At 45.3% G+C, this 15,345-nt stretch overlaps 1 protein-coding gene across 1 annotated transcript in view; it reads right to left on the bottom strand.

The window, feature by feature from the left end:
- Nucleotides 1-13,892, bottom strand: part of LOC135565186 (fibroblast growth factor 5-like) — a 23,044-nt gene extending 9,152 nt beyond the window's left edge. The window contains exon 1 of the mRNA XM_065011251.1: nucleotides 13,592-13,892. Coding sequence (XP_064867323.1) covers nucleotides 13,592-13,844 — 253 coding nt within the window. The 5' untranslated portion in view covers nucleotides 13,845-13,892. The remainder of the gene's footprint in view (nucleotides 1-13,591) is intronic.
- Between the last annotated feature and the right edge of the window lie 1,453 nt (nucleotides 13,893-15,345).

Below are 15,345 nucleotides of genomic sequence, written 5' to 3'. Positions count from 1 at the left end.
TAACCACCTAACTGAGGATCTCAATTTAACCTTGCGCAATACCCTAGATGCAGTTGCACGCCTAAAAACTAAAAACATTTCTCATAAGAAACTAGCTCCCTGGTACACAGAAAATACCCGAGCTCTGAAGCAAGCTTCCAGAAAATTGGAACGGAAATGGCGCCACACCAAACTGGAAGTCTTCTGACTAGCTTGGAAAGACGGTACCGTGCAGTACCGAAGAGCCCTTACTGCTGCTCCACCAAACTGGAAGTCTTCTGACTAGCTTGGAAAGACAGTACCGTGCAGTACCGAAGAGCCCTTACTGCTGCTCGATCATCCTATTTTTCTAACTTAATTGAGGAAAATAAGAACAATCCGAAATTCCTTTTTGATACTGTCGCAAAGCTAACTAAAAAGCAGCATTCCCCAAGAGAGGATGACTTTCACTTTAGCAGTGATAAATTCATGAACTTCTTTGAGGAAAAGATTATGATTATTAGAAAGCAAATTACGGACTCCTCTTTAAACCTGCGTATTCCTCCAAACCTCAGTTGTCCTGAGTCTGCACAACTCTGCCAGGACCTAGGATCAAGAGAGACGCTCAAGTGTTTTAGTACTATATCTCTTGACACAATGATGAAAATAATCATGGCCTCTAAACCTTCAAGCTGCATACTGGACCCTATTCCAACTAAACTACTGAAAGAGCTGCTTCCTGTGCTTGGCCCTCCTATGTTGAACATAATAAACGGCTCTCTATCCACCGGATGTGTACCAAACTCACTAAAAGTGGCAGTAATAAAGCCTCTCTTGAAAAAGCCAAACCTTGACCCAGAAAATATAAAAAACTATCGGCCTATATCGAATCTTCCATTCCTCTCAAAAATTTTAGAGAAGGCTGTTGCGCAGCAACTCACTGCCTTCCTGAAGACAAACAATGTATTCGAAATGCTTCAGTCTGGTTTTAGACCCCATCATAGCACTGAGACGGCACTTGTGAAGGTGGTAAATTACATTTTAATGGCATCGGACCGAGGCTCTGCATCTGTCCTCGTGCTCCTAGACCTTAGTGCTGCTTTTGATACCATCGATCACCACATTCTTTTGGAGAGATTGGAAACCCAAATTGGTCTACACGGACATGTTCTGGCCTGGTTTAGATCTTATCTGTCGGAAAGATATCAGTTTGTCTCTGTGAATGGTTTGTCCTCTGACAAATCAACTGTAAATTTCGGTGTTCCTCAAGGTTCCGTTTTAGGACCACTATTGTTTTCACTATATATTTTACCTCTTGGGGACGTTATTCGAAAACATAATGTTAACTTTCACTGCTATGCAGATGACACACAGCTGTACATTTCAATGAAACATGGTGAAGCCCCAAAATTGCCCTCGCTAGAAGCATGTGTTTCAGACATAAGGAAGTGGATGGCTGCAAACTTTCTACTATTAAACTCAGACAAAACAGAGATGCTTGTTCTAGGTCCCAAGAAACAAAGAGATCTTCTGTTGAATCTGACAATTAATCTTAATGGTTGTACAGTCGTCTCAAATAAAACTGTGAAGGACCTCGGCATTACTCTGGACCCTGATCTCTCTTTTGAAGAACATATCAAGACCATTTCAAGGACAGCTTTTTTCCATCTACGTAACATTGCAAAAATCAGAAACTTTCTGTCCAAAAATGATGCAGAAAAATTAATCCATGCTTTTGTCACTTCTAGGTTAGACTACTGCAATGCTCTACTTTCCGGCTACCCGGATAAAGCACTAAATAAACTTCAGTTAGTGCTAACTACGGCTGCTAGAATCCTGACTAGAACCAAAAAATGTGATCATATTACTCCAGTGCTAGCCTCTCTACACTGGCTTCCTGTCAAAGTAAGGGCTGATTTCAAGGTTTTACTGCTAACCTACAAAGCATTACATGGGCTTGCTCCTACCTATCTCTCTGATTTGGTCCTGCCGTACATACCTACACGTACGCTACAGTCACAAGACGCAGGCCTCCTAATTGTCCCTAGAATTTCTAAGCAAACAGCTGGAGGCAGGGCTTTCTCCTATAGAGCTCCATTTTTATGGAACGGTCTGCCTACCCATGTCAGAGACGCAAACTCGGTCTCATCCTTTAAGTCTTTACTGAAGACTCATCTCTTCAGTGGGTCATATGATTGAGTGTAGTCTGGCCCAGGAGTGGGAAGGTGAACGGAAAGGCTCTGGAGCAACGAACCGCCCTTGCTGTCTCTGCCTGGCCGGTTCCCCTCTTTCCACTGGGATTCTCTGCCTCTAACCCTATTACAGGGGCTGAGTCACTGGCTTACTGGGGCTCTCTCATGCCGTCCCTGGAGGGGGTGCGTCACCTGAGTGGGTTGATTCACTGTTGTGGTCATCCTGTCTGGGTTGGCGCCCCCCCCCCTTGGGTTGTTTCCCGTGGCGGAGATCTTTGTGGGCTATACTCAGCCTTGTCTCAGGATGGTAAGTTGGTGGTTGAAGATATCCCTCTAGGTGGTGTGGGGGCTGTGCTTTGGCAAAGTGGGTGGGGTTATATCCTTCCTGTTTGGCCCTGTCCGGGGGTGTCTTCGGATGGGGCCACAGTGTCTCCTGACCCCTCCTGTCTCAGCCTCCAGTATTTATGCTGCAGTAGTTTATGTGTCAGGGGCTAGGGTCAGTTTGTTATATCTGGAGTACTTCTCCTGTCCTATTCGGTGTCCTGTGTGAATCTAAGTGTGCGTTCTCTAATTCTCTCCTTCTCTCTTTCTTTCTCTCTCTCGGAGGACCTGAGCCCTAGGACCATGCCCCAGGACTACCTGACATGATGACTCCTTGCTGTCCCCAGTCCACCTGGCCATGCTGCTGCTCCAGTTTCAACTGTTCTGCCTTACTATTATTCGACCATGCTGGTCATTTATGAACATTTGAACATCTTGGCCATGTTCTGTTATAATCTCCACCCGGCACAGCCAGAAGAGGACTGGCCACCCCACATATGCTCTCTCTAATTCTCTCTTTCTTTCTCTCTCTCGGAGGACCTGAGCCCTAGGACCGTGCCCCAGGACTACCTGACATGATGACTCCTTGCTGTCCCCAGTCCACCTGACTGTGCTGCAACTGTTCTGCCTTATTATTATTCGACCATGCTGGTCATTTATGAACATTTGAACATCTTGGCCATGTTCTGTTATAATCTCCACCCGGCACAGCCAGAAGAGGACTGGCCACCCCACATAGCCTGGTTCCTCTCTAGGTTTCTTCCTAGGTTTTGTCCTTTCTACGGAGTTTTTCCTAGCCACCGTGCTTCTACACCTGCATTGCTTGCTGTTTGGGGTTTTAGGCTGGGTTTCTGTACAGCACTTTGAGATATCAGCTGATGTACAAAGGGCTATATAAATACATTTGATTTGATTTGATTTGATTCTTCAATCACATTGAGCTGATTTCTGACGTGTTGTTCTGTTGTTAGTTCTGTACTGGTTTTTTGTGTTTCGCCATAGTGAAGACGTCAGTTCTCGTTTTCTTGGTCTCTGTGTTTTAAGGCTGGATAGGTTTTCTTAATTTCCTTCTTGTGTTTTTTTTTGTTGCAATTGTTCATCAAAACATTTCTCACTGTTTTTCGTTTTAGGTTTTCTGCTAGATTTTTTTTTTAAATTTGGTATGTTAGCTGATAGGTCAAATATATTGTTCAGGCTTCGTACTGCTAAGTTTAAACCTTCACTATTGCAAGAAAACAGGAATTTATGTAGGAGAAATTTAATTTGTTGTTGGTCAATAGTTTTTGGGGGTAGGTTTCTACACCACCTCCTTAAATCTATAGTATTTCTTAATAACACGCAGTTTGTTGGGCTTTGATACTTCATGGTTGAGCATTGTTCAAGTAGATTGTGATTTTGCTGTGGTCTGAGAGGGGTGTTGGTTGGCTTACTGTGAACACTCTGAGAGACTCTGGGTTGAGGTCGCCGACAAAGTAGTCTACAGTACTACTGCCGAGGGATGAGCTCACTCTCTCACTCTCTCACTCTCTCTGACTCTCTTTCTCTATTTCTCTCTCTCTCTCTTTACTATCTGAAAAAACATTGCAGGGACGGATGGATGTCCTTGTTTCATTAACAGAGTGGCAGCCAGTTGGCAGCAGCCATCAAAGAAACGCTAGTTCACACCTTGGTCCCTCTAAAAGGATTTAGATATGATCTAGTTCATTATAGTGTAAATAACAAAAAAATTACTCAACTCCATTATATTACAATTACAAAGCAATTAATTAAAATATTACAATTACAAAGCAATTAATTAAATTATCTAAACAACAATGCTGTGACTGCAGTAACTACAGCCACCTTACTACCCTGATGTTACCTCAGTAACTACAGCCACCTTACTACCCTGACGTTACCTCGGTAACTACAGCCACCTTACTACCCTGACGTTACCTCAGTAACTACAGCCACCTTACTACCCTGACGTTACCTCGGTAACTACAGCCACCTTACTACCCTGACGTTACCTCGGTAACTACAGCCACCTTACTACCCTGACGTTACCTCTGTAACTACGTTACTACAGCCACCCTGACTGACGTTACCTCGGTAACTACAGCCACCTTACTACCCTGACGTTACCTCGGTAACTACAGCCACCTTACTACCCTGACGTTACCTCGGTAACTACAGCCACCTTACTACCCTGACGTTACCTCGGTAACTACAGCCACCTTACTACCCTGACGTTACCTCGGTAACTACAGCCACCTTACTACCCTGACGTTACCTCGGTAACTACAGCCACCTTACTACCCTGACGTTACCTCGGTAACTACAGCCACCTTACTACCCTGACGTTACCTCGGTAACTACAGCCACCTTACTACCCTGACGTTACCTCGGTAACTACAGCCACCTTACTACCCTGACTCGGTAACTACAGCCACCTTACCTCGGTAACTACAGCCACCTTAACTACAGCCACCTTACCCTGACGTTACCTCGGTAACTACAGCCACCTTACTACCCTGACGTTACCTCGGTAACTACAGCCACCTTACTCGGTAACTACAGCCACCTTACTGACGTTACCTCGGTAACTACAGCCACCTTACTACCCTGACGTTACCTCGGTAACTACAGCCACCTTACTACCCTGACGTTACCTCGGTAACTACAGCCACCTTACTACCCTGACGTTACCTGACTCGGTAACTACAGCCACCTTACTACCCTGACGTTACCTCGGTAACTACAGCCACCTTACTACCCTGACGTTACCTCGGTAACTACAGCCACCTTACAGCCACCTTACTACCCTGACGTTACCTCGGTAACTACAGCCACCTTACTACCCTGACGTTACCTCGGTAACTACAGCCACCTTACTACCCTGACCTGTAACTACAGCCACCTTACTACCCTTACCTCGGTAACTACAGCCACCTTACTACCCTGACGTTACCTCGGTAACTACAGCCACCTTACTACCCTGACGTTACCTCGGTAACTACAGCCACCTTACTACCCTGACGTTACCTCGGTAACTACAGCCACCTTACTACCCTGACGTTACCTCGGTAACTACAGCCACCTACTACCCTGACTACCCTGTAACTACAGCCACCTTACTACCCTGACGTTACCTCGGTAACTACAGCCAACTACCCTGACGCCACCTCGGTAACTACAGCCACCTTACTACCCTGACCCTGGTAACTACAGCCACCTTACTACCCTGACGTTACCTCGGTAACTACAGCCACCTTACTACCCTGACGTTACCTCGGTAACTACAGCCACCTTACTACCCTGACATTACCTCGGTAACTACAGCCACCTTACTACCCTGACGTTACCTCGGTAACTACAGCCACCTTACTACCCTGACGTTACCTCGGTAACTACAGCCACCTTACTACCCTGACGTTACCTCGGTAACTACAGCCACCTTACTACCCTGACGTTACCTCGGTAACTACCCTGTAACTACAGCCACCTTACTACCCTGACGTTACCTCGGTAACTACAGCCACCTTACTACCCTGACGTTACCTCAGTAACTACAGCCACCTTACTACCCTGACGTTACCTCGGTAACTACAGCCACCTTACTACCCTGACGTTACCTCGGTAACTACAGCCACCTTACTACCCCTTAACTACAGCCACCCTACCCTGACGTTACCTCAGTAACTACAGCCACCTTACTACCCTGACGTTACCTCGGTAACTACAGCCACCTTACTACCCTGACGTTACCTCAGTAACTACAGCCACCTTACTACCCCGTTACCTCGGTAACTACAGCCACCTTACTACCCTGACGTAACTACCCTCTGACGTAACTACAGCCACCTTACTACCCTGACGTTACCTCGGTAACTACAGCCACCTTACTACCCTGACGTTACCTCGGTAACTACAGCCACCTTACTACCCTGACGTTACCCTAACTACAGCCACTACAGACCACCTCGGTAACTACAGCCACCTTACTACCCTGACGTTACCTCAGTAACTACAGCCACCTTACTACCCTGACATTACCTCGGTAACTACAGCCACCTTTACCCTGACGTTACCTGACAGCCACCTTACTACCCTGACGTTACCTCGGTAACTACAGCCACCTTACTACCCTGACGTTACCTCGGTAACTACAGCCACCTTACTACCCTGACGTTACCTCGGTAACTACAGCCACCCCTACCCTGACGTTACCTCAGTAACTACAGCCACCTTACTACCCTGACGTTACCTCGGTAACTACAGCCACCTTACTACCCTGTAACTACAGCCACCTTACTACCCTGACGTTAGTAACTACAGCCACCTTACTACCCTGACGTTACCTCGGTAACTACAGCCACCTTTACTACCCTGACGTTACCCTCGTTACCGGTAACTACAGTAACCCTGACGTTACCTCGGTAACTACAGCCACCTTACTACCCTGACGTTACCTCGGTAACTACAGCCACCTTACTACCCTGACGTTACCTCGGTAACTACAGCCACCTTACTACCCTGACGTTACCTCGGTAACTACAGCCACCTTACTACCCTGACGTTACCTCAGTAACTACAGCCACCTTACTACCCTGACGTTACCTCGGTAACTACAGCCACCTTACTACCCTGACGTTACCTCGGTAACTACAGCCACCTTACTACCCTGACGTTACCTCGGTAACTACAGCCACCTTACTACCCTGACGTTACCTCGGTAACTACAGCCACCTTACTACCCCTGTAACTACAGCCACCTTACTACCCTGACGTTACCTCGGTAACTACAGCCAACTACCCTGACAGTAACTACAGCCACCTTACTACCCTGACGTTACCTCAGTAACTACAGCCACCTTACTACCCTGACGTTACCTCGGTAACTACAGCCACCTTACTACCCTGACGTTACCTCGGTAACTACAGCCACCTTACTGACCCTGTAACTACAGCCACCTTACTACCCTGACATTACCTCGGTAACTACAGCCACCTTACTACCCTGACGTTACCTCGGTAACTACAGCCACCTTACTACCCTGACGTTACCTCGGTAACTACAGCCACCTTACTACCCTGACGTTACCTCGGTAACTACAGCCACCTTACTACCCTGACATTGACAGCCACCTTACTACCTCAGTAACTACAGCCACCTTACTACCCTGACGTTACCTCGGTAACTACAGCCACCTTACTACCCTGACGTTACCTCGGTAACTACAGCCACCTTACTACCCTGACGTTACCTCAGTAACTACAGCCACCTTACACCCTGACGTTACCTCGGTTACAGCCACCCTACCCTGACGTTAACTACAGCCACCTTACTACCCTGACGTTACCTCGGTAACTACAGCCACCTTACTACCCTGACATTACCTCGGTAACTACAGCCACCTTACTACCCTACTCAGTAACTACAGCCACCTTACTACCCTGACGTTACCTCGGTAACTACAGCCACCTTACTACCCTGACGTTACCTCGGTAACTACAGCCACCTTACTACCCTGACGTTACCTCGGTAACTACAGCCACCTTACTACCCTGACGTTACCTCGGTAACTACAGCCACCTTACTACCCTGACGTTACCTCAGTAACTACAGCCACCTTACTACCCTGACGTTACCTCAGTAACTACAGCCACCTTACTACCCTGACGTTACCTCAGTAACTACAGCCACCTTACTACCCTGAGCCACCTCGGTAACTACAGCCACCTACCCTGACGTTACCTCAGTAACTACAGCCACCTTACTACCCTGACAGTAACTACAGCCACCTTACTACCCTGACGTTACCTCGGTAACTACAGCCACCTTACTACCCTGACGTTACCTCTGTAACTACAGCCACCTTACTACCCTGACGTTACCTCTGTAACTACAGCCACCTTACTACCCTGACGTTACCTCGGTAACTACAGCCACCTTACTACCCTGACGTTACCTCGGTAACTACAGCCACCTTACTACCCTGACGTTACCTCGGTAACTACAGCCACCTTACTACCCTGACGTTACCTCGGTAACTACAGCCACCTTACTACCCTGACGTTACCTCGGTAACTACAGCCACCTTACTACCCTGACGTTACCTCGGTAACTACAGCCACAGCCACCTTACTACCCTGACGTTACCTCGGTAACTACAGCCACCTTACTACCCTGACGTTACCTCGGTAACTACAGCCACCTTACTACCCTGACGTTACCTCGGTAACTACAGCCACCTTACTACCCTGACGTTACCTCGGTAACTACAGCCACCTTACTACCCTGACGTTACCTCGGTAACTACAGCCACCTTACTACCCTGACCACCTCGGTAACTACAGCCACCTTACTACCCTGACGTTACCTCGGTAACTACAGCCACCTTACTACCCTGACGTTACCTCGGTAACTACAGCCACCTTACTACCCTGACGTTACCTCGGTAACTACAGCCACCTTACTAGCCACCTGACGTTACCTCGGTAACTACAGCCACCTTACTACCCTGACGTTACCTCGGTAACTACAGCCACCTTACTACCCTGACGTTACCTCGGTAACTACAGCCACCTTACTACCCTGACGTTACCTCGGTAACTACAGCCACCTTACTACCCTGACGTTACCTCTGTAACTACAGCCACCTTACTACCCTGACGTTACCTCGGTAACTACAGCCACCCTACCCTTACCTCGGTAACTACAGCCACCTTACTACCCTGACGTTACCTCGGTAACTACAGCCACCTTACTACCCTGACGTTACCTCGGTAACTACAGCCACCTTACTACCCTGACGTTACCTCGGTAACTACAGCCACCTTACTACCCTGACGTTACCTCGGTAACTACAGCCACAGCCACGTTACCGGTAACTACAGCCACCTACCCTGACGTTACCTCGGTAACTACAGCCACCTTACTACCCTGACGTAACTACAGCCCCGGTAACTACAGCCACCACTACCCTGACGTTACCTCAGTAACTACAGCCACCTTACTACCCTGTAACTACAGCCGTTACCCTGACGTACCTGGTAACTACAGCCACCTTACTACCCTGCGTTACCTCGGTAACTACAGCCACCTTACTACCCTGACGTTACCTCGGTAACTACAGCCACCTTACTACCCTGACGTTACCTCGGTAACTACAGCCACCTTACTACCCTGACGTTACCCGGCAACTAACTACAGCCACCTTACTACCCTGACGTTACCTCGGTAACTACAGCCACCTTACTACCCCGTTACCTCAGTAACTACAGCCACCTTACTACCCTGACGTTACCTCGGTAACTACAGCCACCTTACTACCCTGACTTTACCTCAGTAACTACAGCCACCTTACTACCCTGACTTTACCTCAGTAACTACAGCCACCTTACTACCCTGACGTTACCTCAGTAACTACAGCCACCTTACTACCCTGACGTTACCTCAGTAACTACAGCCACCTTACCACCCTGACGTTACCTCAGTAACTACAGCCACCTTACTACCCTGACGTTACCTCAGTAACTACAGCCACCTTACTACCCTGACGTTACCTTAATAACACTGTAGTACCAGTAATTACACTATAGTAATAACACTGCAGTACCAGTAATTACACTATAGTAATAACACTGCAGTACCAGTAATTACACTATAGTAATAACACTGTATTACCAGTAATTACACTATAGTAATAACACTGTAGTACCAGTAATTACACTATAGTAATAACACTGTAGTACCAGTAGTTACACTATAGTAATAACACTGTAGTACCAGTAATTACACTATAGTAATAACACTGTAGTACCAGTAATTACACTATAGTAATAACACTGTAGTACCAGTAATTACACTATAGTAATAACACTGTAGTACCAGTAATTACACTATAGTAATAACACTGTAGTACCAGTAATTACACTATAGTAATAACACTGCAGTACCAGTAATTACACTATAGTAATAACACTGTATTACCAGTAATTACACTATAGTAATAACACTGTAGTACCAGTAATTACACTATAGTAATAACACTGTAGTACCAGTAATTACACTATAGTAATAACACTGTAGTACCAGTAATTACACTATAGTAATAACACTGCAGTACCAGTAATTACACTATAGTAATAACACTGTATTACCAGTAATTACACTATAGTAATAACACTGTAGTACCAGTAATTACACTATAGTAATAACACTGCAGTACCAGTAATTACACTATAGTAAAAACAATGTATTACCATTGTATGTGTTACTGAGTTGCTGGAATATATTGTCCATCTATTTTCTTGGAGAAACAGAAATCAGAACGCCTGCTAGCCAGCTTCAGTATCCCTCCATCAAAGTTGAGACAACCACAATACTCAAGAACGTGTTAATCATGCATTGATGTTAATGAGAGTAGACTACATTACAAAATGTTTTTAAAAAATAATTAAAAAATCAATATCAAATCCAATGAATTATGATAATATGAGACTCGATTGTCAAGTGGTCAAGTCACGGACTCCCCTTCTTGCTGTTGTCTCTGATAGAACAGCAGACACATTAAACCTACATTCTGGTATTCACCCATCACTTGTCTTGGTACAGCTGAAGGACAGGGCCAGACATATGTATCCTTATATTTTGGGGTTATGATAGGGTAAGGTAGTTGCGCTAAGCTCATGAGGCATTATTATACGTTATATTATTTAAGTTTAAATGGAGAGAAATTAAGACTTTATTTTTTTTAAATGACCACTGAAAAGATTCACAGATGACCAGACCGTAATTTTAAAAACAACGATGTAATATGACAAAGGCCTCTAAAAGCAGACCACCCTCTCTGTCCCTTCCACCCTCTCTGTCCCTTCCACCCTCTCTGTCCCTTCCACCCTCTCTGTCCCTTCCGCCCTCTCTGTCCCTTCCGCCCTCTCTGTCCCTTCCACCCTCTCTGTCCCTTCCACCCTCTCTGTCCCTCTCTGTCCCTTCCACCCTCTCTGTCCCTTCCACCCTCTCTGTCCCTTCGATGTAATATGACAAAGGCCTCTAAAAGCAGACCACCCTCTCTGTCCCTTCCACCCTCTCTGTCCCTTCGATGTAATATGACAAAGGCCTCTAAAAGCAGACCACCCTCTCTGTCCCTTCCACCCTCTCTGTCCCTTCCACCCTCTCTGTCCCTTCGATGTAATATGACAAAGGCCTCTAAAAGCAGACCACCCTCTCTGTCCCTTCCACCCTCTCTGTCCCTTCCGTCCTCTCTGTCCCTTCCACCCTCTCTGTCCCTTCCACCCTCTCTGTCCCTTCGATGTAATATGACAAAGGCCTCTAAAAGCAGACCACCCTCTCTGTCCCTTCCACCCTCTCTGTCCCTTCCGTCCTCTCTGTCCCTTCCACCCTCTCTGTCCCTTCCACCCTCTCTGTCCCTTCCACCCTCTCTGTCCCTTCGATGTAATATGACAAAGGCCTCTAAAAGCAGACCATGAAATGAAAACAGAGAAAGAGAAGATTTACAGTATGTTCATGGTCAGCTTTTAAACAGTTTACTAAATGAAATGAGAGTTAGTAGATGTCTGGGGTTGAGGAAGTCTACTAAAGGTCATATCCTGATTTACGTGTAGGATAGAGACACACCATGTATATATGACCGATACAATTTTGATTTGTTGACTGGAGACGCACAGACACATTTATTTTCCAGATTCCTGTTATTACATCAATAGAGTGGGTCACTGTTTTGATCTTTAAACAAGTGTTACTATAGAATTACTATAGGTGACTTGTCCTCTTTGAAATGGTCTTGTAAAATAGTATATAATAGTTAGCCTATAAGATCGTATTATTATATCTGATAATATATACAATTACAAGAGTCTGTACATCAATTACATCATCATCCAGAGTAACATTATTTGATCAACTTTTTGCCATTAACAATTTTTTATTATCATTATAAAAAATATTTAAAAAATGAATTCAAAACTTTTAGACTGAGGAAACTAGAATAAGGAAACTAGTATGTCCCCAACGTTGTAACACACAGAGCCAATGACAACCATTCAACCATGTTGCACATTGCATTGTTGTGATGACAATCATACCGAAGTCCGATCCAAAACATCCTGGTCTCTTCTGCTACACCTGTTACACAATTACAGACCTGTCAATGTCCCAAAGAGTCACATACAAGGCATTTCAGACAGATGGCCGGAGCCCGTAATCCACAAAGTGTTACGGAGTCAGAGTACTGATCTAGGAGCAGGTCTCCCCCGTTTATACAATTCCATTCATTGTGATCTGAAAGTCAAAGTGATTCTAGATCAGAACTCCATCTCTGGGACACTTTCTGTAACACAGGCCCAGTCCATACTCCAGTCAACAGCTCCTGAGGGTAACCGGTAACCCGAGGCTAAGGATAGGTGTAGGAATGGCAGGGCTACTATCGCTGACTGTGACTGACGTGTGTAGCTAGATATATATTATATGTGTAGCTAGATATGCTACGAATCAGAACCCTATAAATAAATGATGTATGTATTATTTAGTATATTTATTTAAGCTTGACATAACACAATCCTTCCACAGTGACTTGTTATTCCTAAAACAGGTCATGGTTATACATAAGTAATTATAAACTGGGTGGGTCAAGCCCTGAATGCTGATTGGCTGACAGCCTGTGGTATATCAAACCGTATACCACAGGTATGACAAAACGTTTATTTTTACTGCTCTAATTAAGTTTGGGGGTTTGTGGTATATGGCCAATATACCACGGCTAAGGACTGTATCCAGGCACTCCACGTTGCGACGTGCGTAACAGCCCTGAGCTGTGGGATATTGGCCATATACAACACCTCCTCGTGCCTTATTGCTTAAATATACTACAATTAAAGTCGAAATGGCTCATGGAAATATGATTGGACACCTTTTTCAGGATACATAGTAATAGTCTAAACATTATAGTTCGGAGACAACTTCATGCAATAATGTATAATAATTTAATGTTGGAAACATTAGCAATGTAATCAGTAAGCAATAGTCTTCCATTTCAGCACGACTTTATGGATAATTAACATAAATATCCACTTGAGAGGCCTGGCCATAGCAGATTGGTTTAATAATAATAACTTACTCAACTGATTAGGTTCATGACTGCCGTTAACTCTTCCGTCAGTGTGGATCTGGAGATGGAAACCAATGCCAACCCGACAGTACAGCCTGCAAGTCCTGCGTCCTGAACCACTGATAGTACCCTCTTCCAGAAGTTGGTCCTCCAAGGAGACGTATTTAACCGATCCAGTGATTACTACGGCGGAGACGGCGACCACAGCTGCGCAAATTAGCTGCAGCAGAGCGAAGATAAAAAGAGAGAGAGGCACATTCATTCTTCCAACAACAACAAAAAATAAAACTCTGTCTGTTCTCTGGCTCTGCTAGGCCACTTCTTCTCCTTCTGGCATTTTGTTGTTGTGGTTCTTGCGCTCTCTAGTGTGCTGTGCCAGTGCACGAGGAACCGTGCGCACACCGCACACATCCACTTCCAGCAGAGCTCGTGCAGCGAGGCGTTGTATATTGTCAGACTGGTCTCATAGACCAGATGTAACATAGTAAATGTAAATCCGGGACAATCAAATTAGTATGATATGTTACATTTGGTATGGTTACATAAGACAACAAAAAAAGTTTTACCTTAATAAGGTAAAAATGAATGGAGGGTCGTTGATTCGGGGTGGATGAATCTAAGTGTTACGCGAACGTCTAGCAACCCAAAGGTTGTGCGATCGAATCCCATCAGGGACAATTTTATCTAATGAGCAACTTTGCAACTTTTTAGCTATTTTGCAACTACTTAGCATGTTAGCTAACCCTTCCCATAACCCTAACTTTAACCCATTTAGATTTAACCCTAAACATTTAATCATAATCTTAACCCATAACCCTGACCCCTAGAGCTTGATAACATTAGCATTAGCCACCTAGCTAAGATTAGTCACAACAAATTGGTATTTGTAACCTGCCATATGTTTAGCAAATTCGTAGGATATTGTACATACTTTAAAAAATCGTAACATATTGTACGAATTGTAATTTATAACATATTGTACGAAATAGATGATAGACATCCACAAATGTATACATAACAGGACTGTCCCGGATTTACATACAGAATAATACCAAATGCTCTGAGACTACGTTGGTGTTGTAGCTGCTTGCTTGGAGTTGTTCGGCTGGCCTGGCACACACGGAGATATTTATAACCAACAGGATGATCTCACTGCATTCCGGACTTCTGAAGGACGCTCTTTCTCTCATCCATCCGGATGTTCTCTCTCAAACACCAGCCCTGCTCAATATCGACCTGCGCTGCAAACAGCAACGATGAGGCCAACAAAAGAGCATGAAACTGACAGTGCGCATTTTCCACTCCTCGGTGCCAGGACGCAGCATGCCCGGCATTTTACGCACGTTTTACGCACGAGGAGGTATGTTTTAATAGACCTGCAGCACACCAATAATGAATAGCGGAACTAGAGAGAGAGAGAGAGATCCCTTGACAGTCTAATATTGAAATCTGAGAGTTGCTGTGGGAAAGTTCAAACTTTGCGGTGCGACCTGAGTGCGACAATATAAAGATGAAGAACTGCGTGTGTATGTGCGTGGCAGTGGTCTTTCAAATAGATAGGCCTACAGCCCTGCAACCCTACAGCCCTACAGCTTTATAGTCCTGCAGCCCTACAGCTTTATAGTCCTGCAGCCCTACAGCTTTATAGTCCTGCAGCCCTACAGCTTTATAGTCCTGCAGCCCTACAGCCCTACAGCTTTATAGTCCTGCAGCCCTACAGCCCTACAGCTTTATAGTCCTGCAACCCTACAGCTTTATAGTCC

The sequence above is a fragment of the Oncorhynchus nerka genome, linkage group LG27, assembly GCF_034236695.1.
Source record: "Oncorhynchus nerka isolate Pitt River linkage group LG27, Oner_Uvic_2.0, whole genome shotgun sequence".
NCBI lineage: Eukaryota > Metazoa > Chordata > Actinopteri > Salmoniformes > Salmonidae > Oncorhynchus > Oncorhynchus nerka.
This window is presented reverse-complemented; position numbering and strand designations above follow the sequence as displayed.